Raw genomic sequence first — 22,723 nt, forward strand, 5'->3', positions numbered from 1 at the left:
AAATGGATGACGGAATGTCAACTCAATAGAAGAAAGGGTGCTAAATGAGATGTTAACTTAAGCGCGTGCGATTACAATTGTGCTGTCTGTCGCTTCAATCAATCAACAGACATTTTGAATGAAGGCCACAGAGTTAAACTTGTGTAAACGTTTTGACTGGAAGCCCGGCTGCTGGGTGCGGAGGAGTTTCCATACATCGATCCTAGCAAAACACAGGCTTGCCCTTTTGGGTTATCATTGTTTTTTTAACGACAACAATGAAAAGAGGCCCTTTCTTTGCCAACCGACAAGAAGGGAAAGTTCTCGCAAAACCAAACAAACGGAATCTTTACACTGGGCCAGCAAAAACAAGAAGCTCAATTCATAGAATTGCTGGGGTTCTTTTTTGTGCGATGATCTCTACAATGTATAAATCTATTTGAAGAGCCCTGTAATCATTGTGCCTACAGGCTGGGGTGAAGTGTGACCTTGGACCTCGCGTATGCGTTTGAAATTCCGGTAGTCCCCAACTTACGAACGCCCGACTTGTGAACCTCAACACTCGCGAACGAGCTTCCGTAAGATATTCATTTTTCACCGTCCGACTTGCGAACGCGAACCCGCACTTGCGAACCGAACCACGTAAACTATTTGGTTTGGCAAACGTAGAAATGTACAACATTTCTTATTTTTTTATGAGTTTAACAGCGCTTCCTTTTTTTGTTGTACAACAATACACTTTATAACACTTATCATACGTGTGCATTTAAATACGCTACATTAGTGTGTACCCACTTACGAACCGTTCGACTTACGAACGAGTCTCAGGAACGGAATATGTCCGTAAGTCGGGGACTACCCTTGGAAAACGCGCGATTGGTTCTTTCCCCGAACCGCAATTTACTCGCATGGTGAAGTATATTCACTTAACTCCCACAGCCTCAACGGCTGGAGGAGGCTCTCATCCAGCAGTGGATTGACAAAGGGCTTGACGTGTACGTGTGGTTGCATTAAAACAGGTGACTGGGTTTATCGACCAATCACGTGGCTCACAGTGGCGATTACAATGAATGAACGAGGCCGCATTCGTAATGCCCCCCACACCCCCTCCAATAATAGATTCATAATTAGTTATCATTTAAGGGCGTAAATCCCCTTAACGTAAACGAGCTGAGCAAAGTACATCTTGAGAAATATCGCAACGTATCGCAGATGTTCTTTCCTGTGTAACTTTTCCCATTGAAAAATAATATAATGAAAACAATACCACAACGAAGATCAAAAACCCCACCACTCCCAAAAAATCACACAATGGGTGCAGCTGCTAAGGCGTTCACATGATGTCACTTGCGCGCAGCAGGAGGAAGCTGCTGGCTAATTTCCTCATTACAGGAACCCGACTACGCTTAGTTTTATTTTTCAACGGAGCGTGTTTCACAGAACGCGCTGCTCCAATTGCGGTTCAGTTCAGTAGCCAGCCTGGCCAGGGTGTCTCAGTGGCAGGGCGAGCACCTCGCAGTCTGGAAGGTTGTGAGTTCAACAACTGGTTGCGGGTTGACTCTGCCCATCAACAACAATTATTACTCTCATCATGGGATCTCCTTTGCCAGTACCAAAATATACTAATAGGGGTTTTCCCCTTTTTCTGGCAACAAAACTGACACCTTTTGCAAGAAATCATTTTTTGTTTGCATTTGACTGCAAGTATTGTGGTTAATGTAAGCATGATTCCTTCCTTGCAAAAGGTGTCAGTTTTATTGCCAGAAAAAAGGGGAAAAAGCCTATTAGTAAATTATTACTCTGTGCGGATTTCAACAGTGGATGTCCTATTAATACAATCGCTCCCCCCCAAACCATGTCGAATTTCCACCACCGGCTTTGGGCTGTTCACAGGAGATGGCCACTGCCCTCAATGCTAATTTGAGCAGCAAAATACTTTGACTTTGTGCTGACAGCAATTGCCTATAAACACACCCAGCAATACCTCCAGTAGCAAGGGCACTGTTTCACCTTCAACGTTTGTTTTCGGTACTATTGTGGCAATACATGAGTGGAGGGTAGAACACCTCCACAGTTTTAAGCGTGGGATAATGCATGCTAGACGTGGACTTTGAGCCTGAAGCAAGTCGGGTATTCGCGTCTAGCGTCCCATCGCGTTCACAGACACATGTCACGTCACGGTTTGACTGTAGAGATACAGGAAGTGGTGGGGGTGTCAAGTATCAGATGAGGGCATTGGCTGAACATTAAAGCTGCAATAAATAGATAACAACCCGAAAAGCAGACGCACACTCGAATTGGGAAAAACATGAGCGTGGGTATATAGGTGACAGTAATGTAGTTATAACCCTCCGTAATGGTTTCTAAACGTTGTACATTCACAGAAATGCCGTGCGCAGCATTTGCAATAATATGCAGGGGCGTTCCTCTTATCCGCGTCGATATTGGCGCCGCTGTTGTTGGATTCTGTCTTATGTGTTCAACCGCAAAAAAATAAAATTGTTATGCAAGTGGCTACCTGCAGATTAATGTGGATATTGGGATTAATCTGCCGCCACTCCCGGGATCACTCCTCTTATGCGCAGATAAGTGCAAAGAATGGGCATAATTGTACTGCGGAGAGCCAGATTGTCGATCCGGTGGATAGATTTGGCAGTGTGGACAAGAGGAAGAGCGGGTAATTTCGATGCTGATGAGAAAAAAAATGCTATAAACTGTTTATCTAATGACATTTAAAACACAGTTCATATATTAATACTAGATTTGAAGCTTTCGTGACTGCAAGGAATCATCTTCTTAGGTTTTTTCGGTAAAGTCACGTAGAAAGTAAAATAACATAAAAACAAAAATCACGACGTTTCGGAGGCAACACAAGTCTCCGTCATCAGGTGGGACCGTCACAGCCAGATTAGCTGTATCAAGTGAGGCAATGATTCAAGATGTAATCCCTTAAAAGCGAGTTGAGGGGGGAGGGAGAGGGAGGGGGGAGCTCATCAGACTATGGTAGCCAATGAAAGGAACGTATCGGGAGGGAGGGGGGGCGAGGCCAAAAGGGTGGGCGATGGACGTGGAAGCGCTTGTGCGCAAGCGGCCAATTACTGCACACGCCAACACAATGGAGCGATTGTGCGCAAGCGGCCAGCCACTGCACCCGCCAACACAATGGGCAGAGAGGAGGAGGGGAGGTCTAATACACATGACAGACAAAAGAACGAAAATGATGATGGGTACAAACTTAGGGGGAGCTCATCAGACTATGGTAGCCAATGAATGGAACGTATCGGGAGGGAGGGGGGGGCGGGGGGGGGGCGAGGCCAAAAGGGTGGGCGACGGACGTGGAAGCGCTTGTGCGCAAGCGGCCAATTACTGCACACGCCAACACAATGGAGAGAGAGAGGGGGAGGGGGGGTCTGATACACATGATAGACAAAAGAACGAAAATGCCCATGTTTATACCAATGCTGGCTGAACAATGAAGAGAGTACTGTTAAAATAACTGGGGATGTTAACACTCGGTAAAGTACAGTAAAATAGGGCCTGTCAGATAAGATGGTCCAAAAAATTTGTGATTAATTCTTTTTTGCGTGGTTGATAACATCTTTCCAATGATTACTAAGTTTGTACCCATCATCACGGTTGAAATTATGTCTGTGTTCGTATATTTGTATGGCTTCGTGTACAAACCTTTGATGGTAGCCGGGAGGTTTGCAGAGAACCTTGGTCTCGGAAAAGACATGAAAAAGCTCTCATGAAATTGTCTTTTCCGAGACCAAGGTTCTCTGCAAACCTCCCGGCTACCATCAAAGGTTTGTACACGAAGCCATACAAATATACAAACACAGACATAATTTCAACCGTGATGATGGGTACAAACTTAGTAATCATTGGAAAGATGTTATCAACCACGCAAAAAAGACTTAATCACAAATTTTTTGGACCATCTTATCTGACAGGCACTATTTTACTGTACTTTACCGAGTGTTAACATCCCCAGTTATTTTAACAGTACTCTCTTCATTGTTCAGCCAGCATTGGTATAAACATGGGCATTTTCGTTCTTTTGTCTATCATGTGTATCAGACCCCCCCTCCCCCTCTCTCTCCATTGTGTTGGCGTGTGCAGTAATTGGCCGCTTGCGCACAAGCGCTTCCACGTCCGTCGCCCACCCTTTTGGCCTCGCCCCCCCCCGCCCCCCCCCCGCCCCCCCCCTCCCTCCCGATACGTTCCATTCATTGGCTACCATAGTCTGATGAGCTCCCCCTAAGTTTGTACCCATCATCATTTTCGTTCTTTTGTCTATCATGTGTATTAGACCTCCCCTCCTCCTCTCTGCCCATTGTGTTGGCGGGTGCAGTGGCTGGCCGCTTGCGCACAATCGCTCCATTGTGTTGGCGTGTGCAGTAATTGGCCGCTTGCGCACAAGCGCTTCCACGTCCATCGCCCACCCTTTTGGCCTCGCCCCCCCTCCCTCCCGATACGTTCCTTTCATTGGCTACCATAGTCTGATGAGCTCCCCCCTCCCTCTCCCTCCCCCCTCAACTCGCTTTTAAGGGATTACATCTTGAATCATTGCCTCACTTGATACAGCTAATCTGGCTGTGACGGTCCCACCTGATGACGGAGACTTGCGTTGCCTCCGAAACGTCGTGATTTTTGTTCTAATTTTATTTTACTTTCTACGTGACTTTACCGAAAAAACCTAAGAAGATGAGTTCATACATTATATACACAGTAATGTTAAATATTTTTTGGTGTCTAGTTTGTTGTCTTTCCCCGGCACCCCGATGCCGCTTTGGCAGCGGTGCGTGGGCACAAATAATAACAAATTGCCAACACATTTTCTTCAATAACTCCACTTTAAAATGAAACAATTGGTGACATTTAAGGCCCCGCTTCAGATGACATCGCCTTGTACCCCCGATTGGCACGGTTGGCTACGTACGGCGCAAAATAAGTTCAACATATGTACAATCTGCATGGTATGTGAACTCAATATTTGACCGAGATGTACAGAAACATTTACAAGAGGACCATTCTTATCAGGAACTCTATTACCCGCAAACTTGTATTGTTCATAGGTAGGTCCTCGGAAACTTCTAATATCCGCAACCCGATTATTCCAATCTTCCATGATTATCTGCACATAACCCCATAACGGATCACCCTGCAGATAATAGGATTGACGATATCGGTCCAGCACGCTATGGCGGATAAGAGGAGTTTCTCCTGTAGTCACAAAAAAATAACAAAAAATTATAATTTTGTTTGCTTCTTTCAAACGCTCCGATCAAGAGTCAAAACCTCTGGCAAGTCTTCAACGAATCTCTCACGCCGGCTCCGCGTCCTGCTAAGCCTCACTTGCTCACACTACAGTGCCTGCAGGTGTGTTTACACACGCGTTTGGAATGCGATAGCGCTGCGCTCTGCCATGTGTTCAGTTGATCCTCAAACGCTTGCCAAAAAAAAAGCCTCACCACACTTACATGGCTTCATTGCTTTCGTCGAGTTCTATCAAAAGTAATATATATGTACCGTACCGTATACAGCCCGTGTTGTTAATCCACTGCTGGATGAGGGCCTCAATATCACCTTGATGGCAGTGAGAGATATCTGACAATTTTAACACGTGGGCTTTCGAGACCAATATCATTAATAATAGAGGTTTTTTTGGGTTAAATCGCGTAAATATATAAATGTGTCGTTAAACCCGCCACCACCCGACACAGCCAATTAGTAAGGGTTGTCACGTAAACAGAACATGCCAATGTTGTGGCTTTGCTCTCCAACACACCGGTGTGCTGCATTCTTAACGAATTGGCACGTTCTGTTAACGTGACAAACCCTTACTAGTTGGCTGTGTCGGGTGGTGGCGCGTTTAACGACACACTTATATATTTACGCGATCTAACCCAAAAAAACCTCTATTATGGACATTTGACCATACTTCACCACGTCTTCCAGTGAAGGTGGTGGGAGGAGGATAAAGAACGACATTGGGTTTTGCTTTCTGCAAAACTACACTGCCGACTATGTATTACGTTGAACTTCTTTCGCACCGTACGTAACCAACAGCGATAATTGGAGGTGCGGGAAATGCACCTCCGATTAGCCTTTTGCACCTCTTCTTTGCGTATGGTGGTCAGCCATCTAAAAACACACACACACATTAAACAACAGTACTATATTGCACCTTTTATTGATATTTTATTTTTTACAAAATCACAAAAAATAATTTAACCAATCTCACAGCTTCTTATGATGATAACAATAATAACACACTGTAATAACATTTTTATTTACCAGGCAGCCTCGTTCATTGTCAAGCAAGTCGCAATAGGCTCGTCTTGGAATGATTTATATATTTCCAGATAATAGAAAAAGAAAACGTTAACCACGAGCATAAAACGAAACTATTAACTATTTTTATTTTACCAGGGAAGGCCCACTGAGCTATGGAGTTATTTTTTCTGAATTGACCTGGCCACAATTGATAGCCCAACGAAGTGGCTCATCATGTGTACATTTAGAGCAGCCACATACTCTAAACGCACTTTTCTAAATCTGGAGGGAAAAAAACGGAGGACCTGGAAAAAAACATCCATGCAACCACAGGGAGAACATGCAAACTCCAAATATACAGCAGGCGTCAGGATCGGGATCGAACCCACGACCTCCTGTATACCAGGCGAGGTAGTTAACAAGTCAAGGAGCCAAATCATCAGGAGTTGTGCATTTGGATTGGAGAACTGCTGCAGCTCGCTTGCATGTCACCTTGACTCCACTCCAACAGAAAGCACTAGTCCAGGCCCGTCTCTGGAGGGCACCGATAAGAGACGACATGGAGCCCACAGAAAGGAAGATCGTTTTTTTCAACAACAACAGACGAAGAGAAGCACTAATTGTGCCCCCTTGCGGGACGAGTGATGTTTACGATCTCCGCTGCCGGTGCCAGCAGAGTATAAAGGGACTGGGGCTTTCGCCAGCGCCGGAATAGCTTTAATGCATGGCTTGGGGAGTTCTACAAGTAGTTTTGGGCGTACAGAAGTGTGTGTATATATACAGTTAGTGCCGGGCCTGTAGCATATGTTATAAAGGTGCCCTAAATAAATTAAAAACACGTAAATATGAAAACACAAATTTTTAACTGGCAAAGTAAAGTAATTGGCTTTTTTTCATTTGCTATACAGCCAGATAACACGACAAATCGCTAACCTTAAACACCCAGTCGTTCATAAATGCTGAAGGCAGTATAGTACTATAGTAATAGAGCAAGTGCAGAATCACTGAATTGATAGCTTGAAAGCATTTAGCACGGGGCCCTTGATAGTGCGGGGCCCGTAGCATATGTAGGTACTTTTGCTACTAGGATAATCCGGCACTGTATATATACACACACATTTATTTGGGGGGGGGGGGGCTCAAAATCTTATGTTCCTGTGGTGTAAACGGTTACCACACTGAACTTGAGTGATCCAAGATCGTCCGTTGCATTGTATGTTCCATGTGCAGCAGCTGAAACAATGGTGCAGGTTTTTCTAAATCCGGCACGTCTGGTGAAAGCAGAGGTAGGCCAAATACCACGCATCAGTTAGCTCTAGTGGCGGCCATTTCGCCAGCAGTGGCCTGAGCAAGCAATTGCAGGGCTGCACCTTTACCCTTTACCAAAATCATAGGCCACGGCTCCGCAGGCTCTAATGCCCCTACGTTCACCTGGCCCTGTACATCGCGACCCCCCAGTGGAGTGGGCCAAAACTCAAAGACAAAGATCCGCGTATAGCCTTCACAGACTGTTGTGGAAAGCACTGTTAGTGAGCACCTATGAAGGCTGATTCGGCACACAAGGCTAGCACCACGCCAGGCTGCCTTTGTCTCCACAGTGGCGATGTTTACACATCGTGCCGGCTTCTCATTTAAGGCTGAGTCGACCTAGGAGAGGCCCAAGATCTGTCAATCCACTGCTGATATAATTAGTCAGTGGGAGTGGTGAAGGGAGGAGACTGGAACCTCCGATTAGCGCGGTTGCCTACGTACGGTGCCAAAGAAGTTCAACGGACATACACGCATATAATCGTGTCACTGGTGATGGCCGTGAGCGGGATTCGAACTACTCGGGTCGCACGGTTCGTAGCTCGGCGCGCTAACCGTTGCACCACCGCTCGCCACAAACACTCAGTCCACTGGGGAGCAGAGAGGGGCCTCGTGACGGATCGTGCCAGGGTCAAGCCGCAGTGGCGCGTAAGGGGTTCACGGCAGGAAAAGGACAAAACGTGCCTCCTCCGACCGGGCACCCCCCCCCCCACGCGCGGCGTCTGACCCCGCGACGCTTTTGCATGCGGACGCAGCACAAAGGCGGCCGTGTCGTCGAGGGTTGTCCCTCAGGCTCCCCAAAGAGAGCATGAGAGTCTTCGCGTTTGTTGCAGGAACACTGAGTAGGGCTGTCGACGCGAGATGCCACAGCTTCATTAGAGCTGCCTATTAAGTAAATAAATAAATGCAACTCGACTGCTTATTCCATCATTCCCAGGGGCGTCTGTGGTAAACGAAGAGCAGATACTGCCCGCTCTTATAAAGTGGCCACATCAGAGTCGAGCCTTAAAAAAAAAACAACCCAGCGAGAATGTTAAGAGTGTGGTCAGGAACACTGTAACTATGAGACCCCACGTGCGTGCACTGGGAGCGCTGCCTCGCAGTTTACAGTGAAACTCCACAGATATCCACAGCAATGGCCTCGTGGCAAATGCCATTATCCAATATTATTCACACAAATTACCCCCTTTTTCTTTTCATACGGTCATTCTGCAGACAATTGCAGATAACCGGATTCATTTCATGCCACGTCTGGGATTTCAGGCAGAGTAGCTCTGGGTGAATCATCAGCGGATAATCACGGATAATAGGAATAATCGATAACACAGATAATACGTTCTCAGGATCTATTTGGGGGATGGACAAAATGAACATGCGATAATAGAACCGAGACTAAGGGGTGTTATATAGTTTGTAGCCTGATTTCATACACTGCGTATATAAAACATTTCAGGAATCCTGCTCAGCTCGGCTTTGCTGGCACCGCTTAGATGCTGGGTTGGAATCCAGGCAGCCGCAGTGATTACACTGAGTTCTCAGGTGACGGGAGTTGACGGTCTCAGATGCAGCTCAGTGATATCCACTTCAGGGTGGCGGCGGGGGGGGGGGGCATTCTCGAACATGAAGGGAGATCTGAATGGACTGTCCGTCTCGTGAAGCCGATCGCACGTTCGGGATAACATTTGGGGGGAAACAATTTTACAAAAACACTTTTAAAATGAAAAACAAGAATTCCTACTCACATCTGGCCAACAACAGCCAATAATGTGAGCAATTCGTTCGTGTAATGTACGGTATTTGTGCTTTGAATTCTACTGTGTGCATTAATTTAACTTGACAACGGGCCTTGAAAAGTGTGATATTTTACCGACTGCTTAGAAATATCCTGTATGCCATTAAAATAACATCATGCAAGAGAAAGTCCAAAGGGCTTAAACTGCCAGTGTCTGTAGTGTTGCTCCTCAGCGTAAGTTAAATCCTCGCATTTGAAGCATGAATGGGGCTTGTCGGTCGCCTATCCAACCCGCAAGTAAAGAATACGAAGTTAAGTCCACCACTTCTCATTTCAAGGCCCATTTGACTAACATTAACAATGGCATCTGGAGGTTCCAAGCAAATTCCAGTCACCCGGAAAAAGGTTGCGGTAGCTCTTAAAATACGGACTGACCAAAATCACATCTGTCCGTCAGACTGTATACGTGTCGCGAGGTGCTACATTTAAAACACTTCAAAATAAGAACCAGTGTCAGGAACGTACAGATAACAACAATCATCACACCTTACTGCGATCTGACCCAAAAAACAAATTCTGAATCGCAAATATTGTTCGCGAAGGACTCCCGTGTTGAATCATCACACCTGGTTACAACCACGTTATCCTGAAATGCCTTTTCTGCTTAATTATATATATTGTGTGTGTGTGAGGAAAACAGTAAACGCTACTCATAATAATGTTGTGCCAAACGCAGGGCGCGTGCCATTACATGCGAGTGTGCAGCACCCTCCCAGCGTCCATTCCAATGAACGGGACGTTAATTCTCCCCTTCGCGCAATGCTCGCGCAATTCACGCTCGCATTGCCTGTGCACACGGATAAGTTGCGTTCGCCGGCAAATTAATGAAATTATCAGAGAGGCCGCGGATAATTGAACAGTTCTTCCGATGCAAAGTCGTACCTGTTTGCACCGCCGCACCTTTGCACTGTTATCCGAGCAAATTTTCGCAAGGCAGTTCAACACAAGGTTACAGTGAAAATCCTCTTATCCGCGCGGACTGTGGACGTAGGTTGGTTAAATTGACATTGAAGACGGTGATTTACATTGATGCATGACCACTTGCTGCCTTAAATCGCATCATGCATAAAATGTTTTTCTTTATTGAACATGACACCGTGACTTGAATAAACTGCACGCCAATATCACGGACGCATTTCATAGGCAAGAAAAAATCGCGTCCAGTATCCGGGACACAAGGCCTCCTTGTAAACAAGTGGCTCGCGATAAAAGGGAAGAAAAGAAAATGCCGACCGAAAAACAATAAAACTAAAAGAACAGCTCCGTGTTGTGCGCGCGCCTCGGTTACAAAAAACGGAAGTCTTGGAATGCAGTGAACCTCAAACGACCCATTGGCATGGTGAGACATCTAGCAACCCTTGGATTTGGACAGCTACTTCTAGATTTGAAGCGTTCGTGACTGCAAGGATTCATATTCTTGGGTTTTTTCGGTCACGTAGGTAAAAAATAAAAATACAAATAAAATAAAAATCACGACGTTTCGGAGGCAACACAAGCCTCCGTTTTCAGGTGGAACCGTCACAGCACGCTCGCTGTATCAAGTAAATTTACGGTGTTACTTATGCAAGAATGTAAATTTACTTGATACAGCGAGCGTGCTGTGACGGGTTACTTGATACAGCTATCGTGCTGTGACGGTTCCACCTGAAGACGGAGGCTTGTGTTGCCTCCGAAACGTCGTGATTTTTATTTTATTTTAATTTTAATTTTTTACCTACGTGACTTTACCGAAAAAACCCAATAATTTGGACAGCTAGGTTGGGGGCTTAAAGAGCACCCGGTCACAACACTTTGCCTCTGCTCCTTTGTTTCACCTGGCTCAACAGCCCAACAGGTTGTAGTACAATGGCTAAAGCAATAAATAGAGTACTTCATGGAAGCGCAGGCTTTGTAAATCACACGTAAGCACTTAGTGGTGGCATGGTAAAATAATGTTCCATTAAACATAAATAACGTGAGATACGTTTACTGCGAGTAGAAATGCGCTGCCCGGTGGTGGTGAGGATGACTTTGAACGCAATATAAACTCTTCTGACAGAAAATTGTTGGGAATAAAAATGCATGAACTTCACAATTTTAAATGCCTAGAACGTTGAACTTAAAAACAAGGTTGGTTGATTTTTTTATTGCTCCTTTTTTTGAAAGGCCAAAACATATGTTGTGGAACTCAGTTAACATTATATCAATGTTCTTGAAAAAAATATACACCAAATATCAGTAGAAACCAATTTTTTGTATTTCTTCCAGACTCTTTGACTAAAGTAATATTGGTAAAACTGTAATTTAAAATTGAAACACATTCTATTTTTGAAATAGGCCCTGTGAATATGGTCTTTGATAAATCGCCACAAAAATTGAAGTTAAACTTATTCCCATTAATTTAAGGATATGCGATGTATTGATGCACTAAAAGTGGTGTTACTTATGCAAGAATACATTATGTTGAACTTCTTTCACGCCATACATAGCCAACCCTGCTAATCGGACGTGCGGGGGAAGGACAAAAAAACGTTCTAAAGAAATAAGTTTTCAATTCAGGAATGAGTTTTCAATTTAGAATGTGGTTAAGTAACGAATTGTGGTACTTCTTGTGAAGATATTTCATCTAATGACGTTTAATTCAAAACTGCAACGACAACAGCTGCTACGGACTTCTCTTCCTGCAACTTGATGTGTTTTTTTAATCCAACTAATTCTAGCCTTTTGTGAACGTTTGAAGAAGAAAAAATAATGCTAGTTGAAGCATGTGTCATCTATCTCCGTAGCTAGTGCAGCTCTCTCCACTGCACGGCCACATCGGAGGTTTAATAATCATATATCGTGGATGCGTCATGCACTCACATAATGGTACAGACCGCCGAGATGCGTTCCCGTGTGTGTGTGTGTGACATATTGGCAAGCCATATGTTCAATACCACCTCCCAGGGTTACGAGAGGTCCATTAACATTTTGGTACTGAAGCTACTGCTCACCGCTTTGCATCCATTATGCAGTAATTAAGGATGGAGCAAAGCTATCAAGCAGGCTTACGAGCTGTGGCATTGGGTTTGCAATAACACTGGGGAATTAAATGTACCATTGGTATTGTGTTAAAAGGTCAATGTCAACTTTAATTTCTGCAGACTGCGGCAACGATTTAACTCTCAAAAATATGGATTAAAAAATGTTCAACCCAAATGTTAACCAAAGAGCTGCGCGTATTGCGTTGTACTGCAAACAAACAAAAGTATTGAATGTGTACATTCGTTAATTAATTTGAACATGTTCTTAATCACGTTTTTTTTCCATTCGATTATAATTTTCCAGGGAAAAGTATTTCCCTGGCAAGACAATTAAGAAAATATTCACGTAAATGTTTGCAATTCCTGTAAAGCAAATGTATACTTACAATATTGTCTATTATATTACGTATCTCATCTTATTTGAATTTAGATCGTACCTTGACCAAGGCGCTGAACAAAGAATGTACGATTTGTACAGCGGAAGTGAGATGGAATGAGCTGATGAGGACGGTAGTGGCCACACCTCCGATTAGCACGGTTGGCTACGTACGATGCGAAGGATGTGTAACATACATAAATGCATACATATCATACTGCATGAAATAAACAATGATAGAAGCGACAATGAATGGCTAATGACGAATGAGTGTGATGAATGGATAGGGGAGTTGGGAAGAGGGATGGAGTCAGTGACGGGGAAGGGAGGGGGAGGGGGAATTTGGGTAATCAAGGAAAAATAAATTATCTTGAGCTTACAAATGACAATAAATTTAAACAAATGATGGTAGCACCACATCTATTGCAAATGATGCTGCCGTAATTGCCATGATTGATTCCACTACAGCAGTGCTTTGCAACTGGTGTGCCGTGCCACATCGGTGTGACTGGACATAGTCCAAGTTGTGTCGCAGTATTGTTAGAATTATAGGGAGAGGAAAATCCTCCAGCCCCTAACTCCCCCATCCCCCCAAGCCCCCACCCCCTAACTCCCCCATCCCCCCAAGCCCCCACCCCCTAACTCCCCCCCCCCCTCTTTAAGCCCCCACCCCCTAACTCCACTCCCACCCCCTAACTTGGCCCTCCCCTACCGCCTTTGTACAGAGACACAGACACACGCAGAGACACGCAGACACACTGAGACACAGAGAGAAACACACACACACGCAGACGCAGAGACACGCAGACACACTGAGACACAGAGAGAGACACACAGAGACACACACACACAGACACGGAGACGCAGAGCCATGCAGACACACTCAGACAGCGAGAGACACACAGAGCGACACACACGCAAACACGGAGACGCAGAGACACGCAGACACACTGAGACACACAGAGAGAGAGACACACAAAGAAACACACACACAGAGACACGGAGACGCAGAGCCATGCAGACACACTGAGACAGCGAGAGACACACAGAGAAACACACACACTGAGACACAGAGAGAGACACAGAGAGACACACACACGCAGACACAGACACACGCAGAGACACGCAGACACACGCAGAGACACACAAACACAGTGAGACAGCGAGAGACACACAGAGAAACACACACACGCAGACACACTGCGACACAGAGAGAGACACAGAGAGACACACACACGCAGACACAGACACACGCAGAGACACGCAGACACACGCAGAGACACGCAGACACACTGAGATACACAGAGAGAGACACACAGAGAAACACACACACACAGACACGGAGACGCAGAGCCATGCAGACAGAGAGAGACACGGAGACACTCAGGCACGAATACACGCGAACAGTTGGGCATATACAATTGTCACGGATTTCGATTGCGCCAACTTAATTTCCTCGCTTTCGATAAGGCCGGTAAAGAGGCAATGAGATGGTGAATTTCTCTCTCAGCTACAACGCATTCCCACCCACCCAACCCACTTGGGCACGCAGCGAGTTATTTTTTTTGGGGGGGGGGGTGGGTCGGTGTGTCCTTGAAGATCGAGCCGTCTCACAAGTGAGAGTGCCGTGGAGTGGATGAGGTCGACGAGCAAAATTCGACCGCGGCACGTGCAGCTTTGGGGCAGCGGGGAAAAAAGTGGGACGATGTCACACAAAACAAAAAAACGATTTTCCACAAGCGCGCCTTCCTTCAATCAATAACGCCGGTCGCAACGCATTTTTGCAACCGTCCGCTGCAAGAAAAGAGGAAGTCGCGAACAAGTGCAGCACAGAATAAAATAAAACGACGCTGTCTCCCCGACAGACCTGGTCTTCACCTGAGGACGGCTGCTTGCATTGCGGACGAAACGTCGTGAGAATTATTTTATTATGTTTTATTTTATTATTTTATTATTTCCCTTCTACTTGACTTTACCGAAAGAACCAAGAAGAAGTGCAACACACACAAATAAAATGGTGCTGCCCACACATTTGTTGAGATGAGCATGAAAGGAACCCCGTGACACCGAGACTATCTTTAGGGCGGGTAAACGCGAGTTGATAACCAGTCATCTCCAATGAGAGGTAAATGTATTTCAAGTCTGATGGTGGCGAGATGTTAACTATCTCGCCTGGTATGCAGGAGGTCGTGGGTTCGATCCCAACCCTGGCGCATGTATATTTGGAGTTTGCGTGTTGTTTCCGTGGTCGCTTGGATTTTTCTCCAGGTCCTCCGGTTTATCCCTCCAAATTTAGAAACATGCGTTTAGAGCATTTGGCTGCTATAAATTACCACGTGATAAGCCACTTTGTCGAGCTAGCATTTGTGGCCAGGGCACTTCTGAAAAAGAGCTATACAGCTCAGTGGGCTTTACCTGGTAAAATACAAAAAATGTGCTGGTCACTAACACCATCATCTCCCTTAATCCTACCGCGAGATTACTTATACCACCTGAAACAACGATAATCTCAGCTAAGCTCTAAAATAGAGAGTCTTTCCTTCAACTTAGACACAGGGAAATGATCTCCATAAGCTGTTTGGCTTCAGCACTCAATATTGAAAGATCTTTCTAAATCCACTGCATGGTCCGCCTTATTGGTGAGACACCACCACTGCCCATGCCGGATACTCCCATTGTGCTTGTGTTTTGGTAATACTCGTCAGCTATTGCAGGGCACTAGAAGGACAAGCAGTGGGTGTGTACAGGAGAAGCTTGTTAGTTTACGGTCGGGCTGAGACTACACACCTGCATAACGAACCTAAACAGGATTCAACGTTCCATGCCAAATGCAAAGGGTTTCCAAATTGCCACTCGGCTATTCAGGCTTGCTATTAGTACCGTGTGTCGCTCAGCTCTGTGAGACACAGAATGTGGTATTGTAATGTGCACACGGGAGAGTAGTTTTTTTCAAAAGTGCGTGAGAAAATTATGTACCGTAGATAAAATACCGTGGTAAATAACTGTGTTAAAGCCAGCCAGTAATGACCAGCGTGGTGAAGTATGGTCGAAAAATATCATGACAGACATGGCATTGGGAATGCCTTCATACAGCAGTGGATTGACAGATGCTGTAAATTATCATTAATCTCATGTGTGAATATCTGAAGCATGGATATCGACAGAAACTGCAACAAAACTGAAAAAGCATGCAGTGATGCATGATTGGAATAACTGTACACTGAGAAACAGCGAGAGGAACAGAGTGATCGGGAAACACAATTTAAAAAAATCTGAGACATCACATCGTTAAGGAAAGTAAGTGGGGTTGTAGGTGACGCGTTATCGCTGGAAGAGATGATGACTGATAGACAAAGCTGGTAGCCACAAAGCTGGTAGCCACAGAATAAGCCCCAGTAAACATGGAACGGCCAATATTGGCCATTGCATAGTTACGGGGCCTTATTCGTACAGTTCAGCCCACGTCGGTCTGCTGGTTCCAAACACATCATAACTTTGTGACCCGCCCCTACTTTACATCGGTGAAAAAGATCTTGAAAGCTCAGCGGATTCCCCCAGCATGAATACGCAATTCTGATTCAGATTCACGTGCCAACGTTAGCTCAACGTTGCATGTCTACTGAGGAGAGAACACGCCCAAGAGGAACCCACTGCGGCCGAAGGAGCGAAAGAGATCTGTGTGCTAAAGTGAGAGGGATTGTAACATCACGTGACTGTGAAGGATAGCAATGGCGTGGGGACACCTTCATTCAGCAGTGGATCGTCAAATGGGATGACTTTCACGACATTTATAGAGAGGTTGAGTCAAATGCAGAAACACAGGGATAACGCATATAGGCTTTAATAATGGGGATTTACTGGGCTGCATTGTATAATTTATCCAGCTATGTATACATGTTATATCTATTGCAATGAAATTAGAATGGCAACATCAGCAATCATCTCCATCATAAAAATAAAAATCATTTTCATAAACGTCATTATTTATTACCAATGTCGTAATTGTCAATTCCATCACATATAGATCGGTCAAATTACTGCATAGCACATTGCAATACTGCATTACACTGACAGAGAGGAAAGAGAAGCATAGGGATTAGGACATTAATACGAAGCAGAGCCATACTGCTGCCAGTCAGTATACGTTATATTGGGCAGGAGACCTCGGGGCCAGAACACATCACAGGAAGGGACAATGAGTGATGGCTGAGTAGTGATGGAATGGCAGACAAAATGAAAAAAAACCTGTCCTTAGAGGATGACCACTGCAGAGATGGTAAGATGAGATCAGTTCCGAGTAAACATGCAACGTTGGTCAGAGGTTGGCCCAACGTTCCCTGTTTGCTGGGTTCAGATGTAAGAGTGAGATGGATTGTGGCACTGCGGGACTATTGAGGGCTGGTGATGGAGTGTGAGGTGGCATTCATCCAGCAGTGGATAGACAATTAAAGGACAATGGGTGGTGGTAATGATGCTAATGATGATTGCATTACTGTATCATCATCGTCATCATCATCAAGAATTCCAGATCACCTAAATCAATGTCATCATCATTACTATTATGTCCAGAATCTATCATTTGTGATGTCAGTGCCGTATTCATAACGAGAGCAATAAGGGATGTAACAATTGAACAGCCAGCCCAATTTGGTTATAACATTTGCTGAAATGTTATAAATAAAAGGCATGTGCAGTGCAGTACTGAGGCTAACATTGGAGGAATTACACGTTGCTTTTAAAGGTTACATTACAGTACCTTATAGCAGAGGTGGGACAAAGTCATTGTTATGCAAGTCCAAGTCGAGTCGCAAGTCATCAAATTCATGACTCGAGTCTGACTCGAGTCCAAGTCACATAACTCGAGTCCACATCTCAGAGGTGGGACAAAGTCATTGTTATGCAAGTCCAAGTCGAGTCGCAAGTCATCAAATTCATGACTCGAGTCTGACTCGAGTCCAAGTCACATGACTCGAGTCCACACCTCTGCCTTATAGTATGGTTGAGAGTGGTAGACTCCACATGGTACATGGCACAGTAGTTAGCACTCTGCACTATGAACCTGGAAATACGAGTTCGATTCACCAGTCAGAGCTAGCTTGGTTACGGGCGATGTCTGAACCGGTCTGCGGAACCCATTTCACCATCCCACCCCGATCCAAGTGGTAAAGTATGGACAAATGGCTCCCATGATCGATATGGTGTTGGGAGGCGTTCATCCAGCAGTGGCTTGACAAAGGACTGTACATTTGCAATTTATTATAAGATACTCACAAAGTGCACGCAATCGTCTTTAAAATACAAAAGAACATTCAACCTCTGCACAGACTCACACCATATGTTTAACTTTTCATTAAACTATAGCCACCAGAGGCATGGGCAGTGGCACCACGAAAGCCCAACCCATAACCTTTCTCTTAAAATGTGTCCCCTGCATTCTCACAGGTAGCAGAGGACCCAAGCAACACTCAAGACCACACAACAAGACACCTGGTTTCAAAAACGACTCCTTGCTCACGTGACACGCAGACACAACTGAGCAAGCAGCCGCTCGCGTGCAAGCACTGCTCGAACTACGCCAGGACTCCAGTGATATGCGGCGATATAGTTGGACCATATCGTGGGGTCCTATCATCCACACGGAAGAAAACAAAAACCAAATATGCCAATGCGGAGGGATTAACTGCTCCTGGGAAGAGATCCAGAAATATGCAACAAAAAATTTCCGCGGAAATTTCTGGATTAGCCGCTGAAGCACGTGTAATTTGTAAATTACAGGAATTTACGGATTATTGGATTGTGGACATTAATAGTCCTGTACAACATTGGACGGTATCTGCACTTACCGCATTCTCTGGATTGCAACTCACTTTTACCCTCAATTTTTGAAGTTTTTTTTATAATCTGATGGATGTGTGTTTGTGATCATATTTGTATAACTTTATTGACACGGAGCACAGACTATGGGGTGCATCTCACTTGCTGGAGCATCTCATAATTCAGGGAATACTGGTATTTAGTGATTTTATTAGAGCATGTGTTGACTTTCAAATTAATTGAGACTGTACACACGCCTATCAGACACGGACTACCTTCTTCCCTCAGCTGGACATTCTGAAGAATGATCTTGTAAACTGAGGATGAATGTTGCCATGGTTCCGGTACACAATGGCCAACTCGTGCAAGCAGAGTCAATAACGTGTCATTTCAATCTGTGCAGGCAAGTGTTTGACGAGATTCCCATGGAATATTACAAGGGAGAAGGCGGAGATAAGGGTAGCAGGCAATGCGGAAGGCGAGTCAATGACAGCACCGATGCCGGTTCGGCCTGCGTTAAAGTTTATTTTGTTTAACCAGATGAAAAGTAAAGAGATCAGCATAGCCTTGTTTGCAAGAGTGGCCCCGGTCACCACAATGACGAAAACAAAAAGTAAAATAAAGTAATCAGTGGCGTAGTAACGACGTTAACTGCTCGGGGGGGTGCGGCACATGGTCAGGTGGGGCCCCAATATTTGATTTGTCTCGCACGGTCGCACCTTAGCTATATATCATCTTGCCCCATGACATCATCACGCATTTTTATAAGATTACGCATTTTTATAAAAAATAAATTGAAACCGCGTTTTGGAGGAAGTGTGTTGTTATTCTACACTGTTGTTGGAAACATCTCATCGCCGTTTTCAAGGCTGGCCCCAACTCGTAGCTTTTGCCGTCAGGGGTTGATGCAAGGCACCCACTGCCTCCCACGCAAGTTACGCTACTGAAAGTAGTGTCATACAGCAGTTACATAACCAGAAAACACAACTGATGAGAAATCAGCGCACTGCATGCTGGGTGGCTTTGGTTGCTTCCTTTTTAAGTGTTCCCAGGATGGTCCTCTGTATGAGGTGGCTGTCCTGAGAAATGTATAATTCTTGCTGGGACATTCCAAGTCCCGTTTTTGTTTTTTGCCAGTTGCTTATTTAACAATCAACCGACTCACAACAATGCATTTAGATGCAGTTCGTCCCTCTTCCGATAATGCGAAATATTCTTATTCCCATGTGAATGTCCCACATTTTTTTGGACATCAGGGGTGGTAACCCTAAGGGTGGCCAACTGAGTCTGTAACAATCTCCCTGTTTAATTAATCGTCGATTATCTCCATAATTTCACATCGAGGGCCTGGGGGAAAGTTTATAAAGTGTATAGAAAATACTTTCATGTTGTGTTTGTGTTGTGTGTGTCGTACTGTATAAGAAGCACTGTCCTATGGCACTTTGGTTCTGGGAATTTTCTAAATCCCAGCGTGATGAATTCGTGATCGATATGTGGATTTCGTGTTTACTTTAGCACTCAGCTATATTATTTTTTAATACTTCAGTGCATATATTTTGTGGTATTGACCCTTTCCCAAGTTTGCTAATTGGTATCGACGTATGTGTCTTTACAGCGCAATATTAGGCGTAATATTCAGTTCACACACATAGTAGGTACCACTTTGGGCTTTCAACAAATGCTATAAAGACACGCACATGCACACATTTTATAGGCCTGTATTTGCTAACCTTTGTACTGCACCAACATTCGTACGCAGATCTGCAGCGCTGTTCATCACCGTTCACTGACCCGAGTCAACACAAACTGCTCGACCAATTCTACAGTTATGTGCAAATAAACAAATGAACGCGAACACAAACAATTTAGCGAGGGCCATGCGGGCCAACAGCACTTCCTGAATCGCATGCCTTGATTTCACTTAGACAATGGGGAAGTAGATAAAAGCGACACAATAATCCATGATCTGTGTGTTTGTGTGTCTGGTGTACTTCCCCAGCGATCATTCGGCGTTGAACCAACGACATCCAGCAGCTGGTATAACCAGCTGCGTTGTCACCATGGTTGAGGAATTACCTCGCAGTGTCAACTCCACAGACCTCACGGTGACATGCGGGTGTGTACGGAAGGCAAGTGGGGGAGTCATCGCAGGATGCGATGTACACACCGCAGGAGAGGGAACGTTGGACTTCGCATGTTGGCAAACCACTCGTTCATTGTAAGTGGAGAAACATTCCAATGCAGGAAGCCCTCCTGAAAGACTTAGGGCTCAGCGAAGCTTGCCTGAATACACCACAAGCATTATTGTGATGGCGGTGTCAACATTGTGGCTCCCCGAAGTGGTATGGTAAATGAGGACTATGCAGTAGGACTACCATAGCACGAGATATGAAGATGCATTATAAGGCAGGAAACATTAAAAGAGCTTAATTTCAGTCTGTTCGCGTGAATATTTCCAACACCCAGAAGACCACATCCAGCTCCAATCTCGCGTTGACTGTGGCTACCGTGTCCACTAAGTCGCGTGCCCGCTAATAAGCCACTGCCTTCTTGAAGCAAGCACCGCAGAATGTGAACTTTATCATCATTACAATCTTACACGATGGAATGGTGGAATGGCAGTGGAGGCAGTGTGAGCACCCACGCCGCCGGCCCTCTCCACCCATTGGCCTCGGAGTGGCTGCTTAGCCGCCGCAGGGCTTGGCACGGTGAAGGCGGTGGACACACGTTTCCAGTACGAGACAAGCGATGGAACGCCACCAACCCAACCACCAAAAAACCCACCAACCTGCCAGATGTGCCACCGTCTTGTCGGGGAAGTCCAGCGGGCCCCCTCTGGTCGCGCGCTTGGACTTGAGCCAGGCTGGCACGTCCCCCTCGCCCTCCGCGCTCCCCAAGGGCTGCTCGACCCGCGACGATCCCCGAGGTCCACCGACGTTGTCAGCAGTCGAAGGTTGCCGCGGCCGCTTCAGAGCTTCTCTCTTCTCCGTGAGCCAGGTGGCTTGGCCGCTGCCCGCGTCCCTGCCGAGGCTACGGGGCGAGCGAGTCTCGCTCTCCCGCTCCTCGCCACGCCGCGGGCTCGCGATGCGCTCGGCTCCTCGCTCCATTCGAACGTCGCTCCGGCAGCAGTCTGAATGACCACGGCGAGCAAACCCACCCGGCGCTTCTCAGCGCACACCTCCTGCACCCCCCCCCACGCCCTCTCCCTGCTGGTCTCACGGCTCTTGCGAGAATGTGACACGCGCCTGCCTGCCCAGGTGGAGGAGGATGGGGATAGAGGCAAGCAGGTAGGCAGGGATGGAGAGAGAGAGAGAGAGGGGAGGGCTGGATTGACAGGAGATGATGGAGACAGCTCCAGCTGTGTGCAGCGGTGGAGCGATGTGTGCCGGTTGCCGCGCCTGTAACGCTCACGGATTGCGCGCTCCGATGTGCAGGACGCAGCGGCTTGTCCGCTGGGGGGGTGGTGGTGCCACCAGGGATGTCTGGCGCTCTCTCTCTCTCCCCTCTCCTCCTCTCTCTGTCTGTCTGTCTCTCTTCTGTCTCGCTGTCTCTCTCTTCTCCTGTCTCGCTGCTCTTCAGTGATGGAGCTTTGCGCACGAACGCTCCCGTCACTGTATTGTGCAGTTCCGGGCTGTGTTAGTGTGGTTTCTCTCTCTCTCCTTCTCTCTCTGTAAGTGTGGACGCGTGTGTTGTGTGCGTTGTGTGTGTTGTGTGCGTTGTGTGTGTTGTGTGTTCGCCTTCGTGTGCGTTGTGTGTGTTGTGTGCGTGGTGTGTGTGTTGTGTGTGTGCGTGTGGTGTGTTGTGTGTGTTGTGTGTGTGGTGTGTGTGTTGTGTGTGTGTGTGGTGTGTATGTTGTGTGTGTGTGCGTGGTGTATGTGTGTTGTGTGTGCGTGGTGTGTGTTGTGTGTGTGTGCGTGGTGTGTGTTGTGTGTGTGTTGTGTGTGTGTGCGTGGTGTGGTGTGTTGTGTGCGTGGTGTGTGTTGTGCGTGTTGTATGCGTGGTGTGTGTGTTGTGTGTGCGTGGGGTGTGTTGTGTGTGTTGTGTGTGTGTTGTGTGTGCTGTGTGTGTGTTGTGTGTGCGTGGTGTATGTTGTGTGTGTTGTGTGTGCGTGGTGTGTTGTGTCTTGTGTGTGTTGTGTGTGTAGTATATGTGTGTTGTGTGTGTGTTGTGTGT

The 22,723-nt window shown here is 46.0% G+C and overlaps 1 protein-coding gene across 1 annotated transcript in view; it reads right to left on the bottom strand.

Moving 5' to 3' along the window:
• LOC144938466 (epiplakin-like) overlaps positions 1 to 22,195 on the bottom strand; it is a 228,337-nt gene extending 206,142 nt beyond the window's left edge. Inside the window, exon 1 of the mRNA XM_078866306.1 lies at positions 21,339 to 22,195. Coding sequence (XP_078722432.1) covers positions 21,339 to 21,657 — 319 coding nt within the window. The 5' untranslated portion in view covers positions 21,658 to 22,195. The remainder of the gene's footprint in view (positions 1 to 21,338) is intronic.
• Between the last annotated feature and the right edge of the window lie 528 nt (positions 22,196 to 22,723).

This window comes from Lampetra fluviatilis, chromosome 22, assembly GCF_964198595.1.
Source record: "Lampetra fluviatilis chromosome 22, kcLamFluv1.1, whole genome shotgun sequence".
Classification (NCBI taxonomy): domain Eukaryota; kingdom Metazoa; phylum Chordata; class Hyperoartia; order Petromyzontiformes; family Petromyzontidae; genus Lampetra; species Lampetra fluviatilis.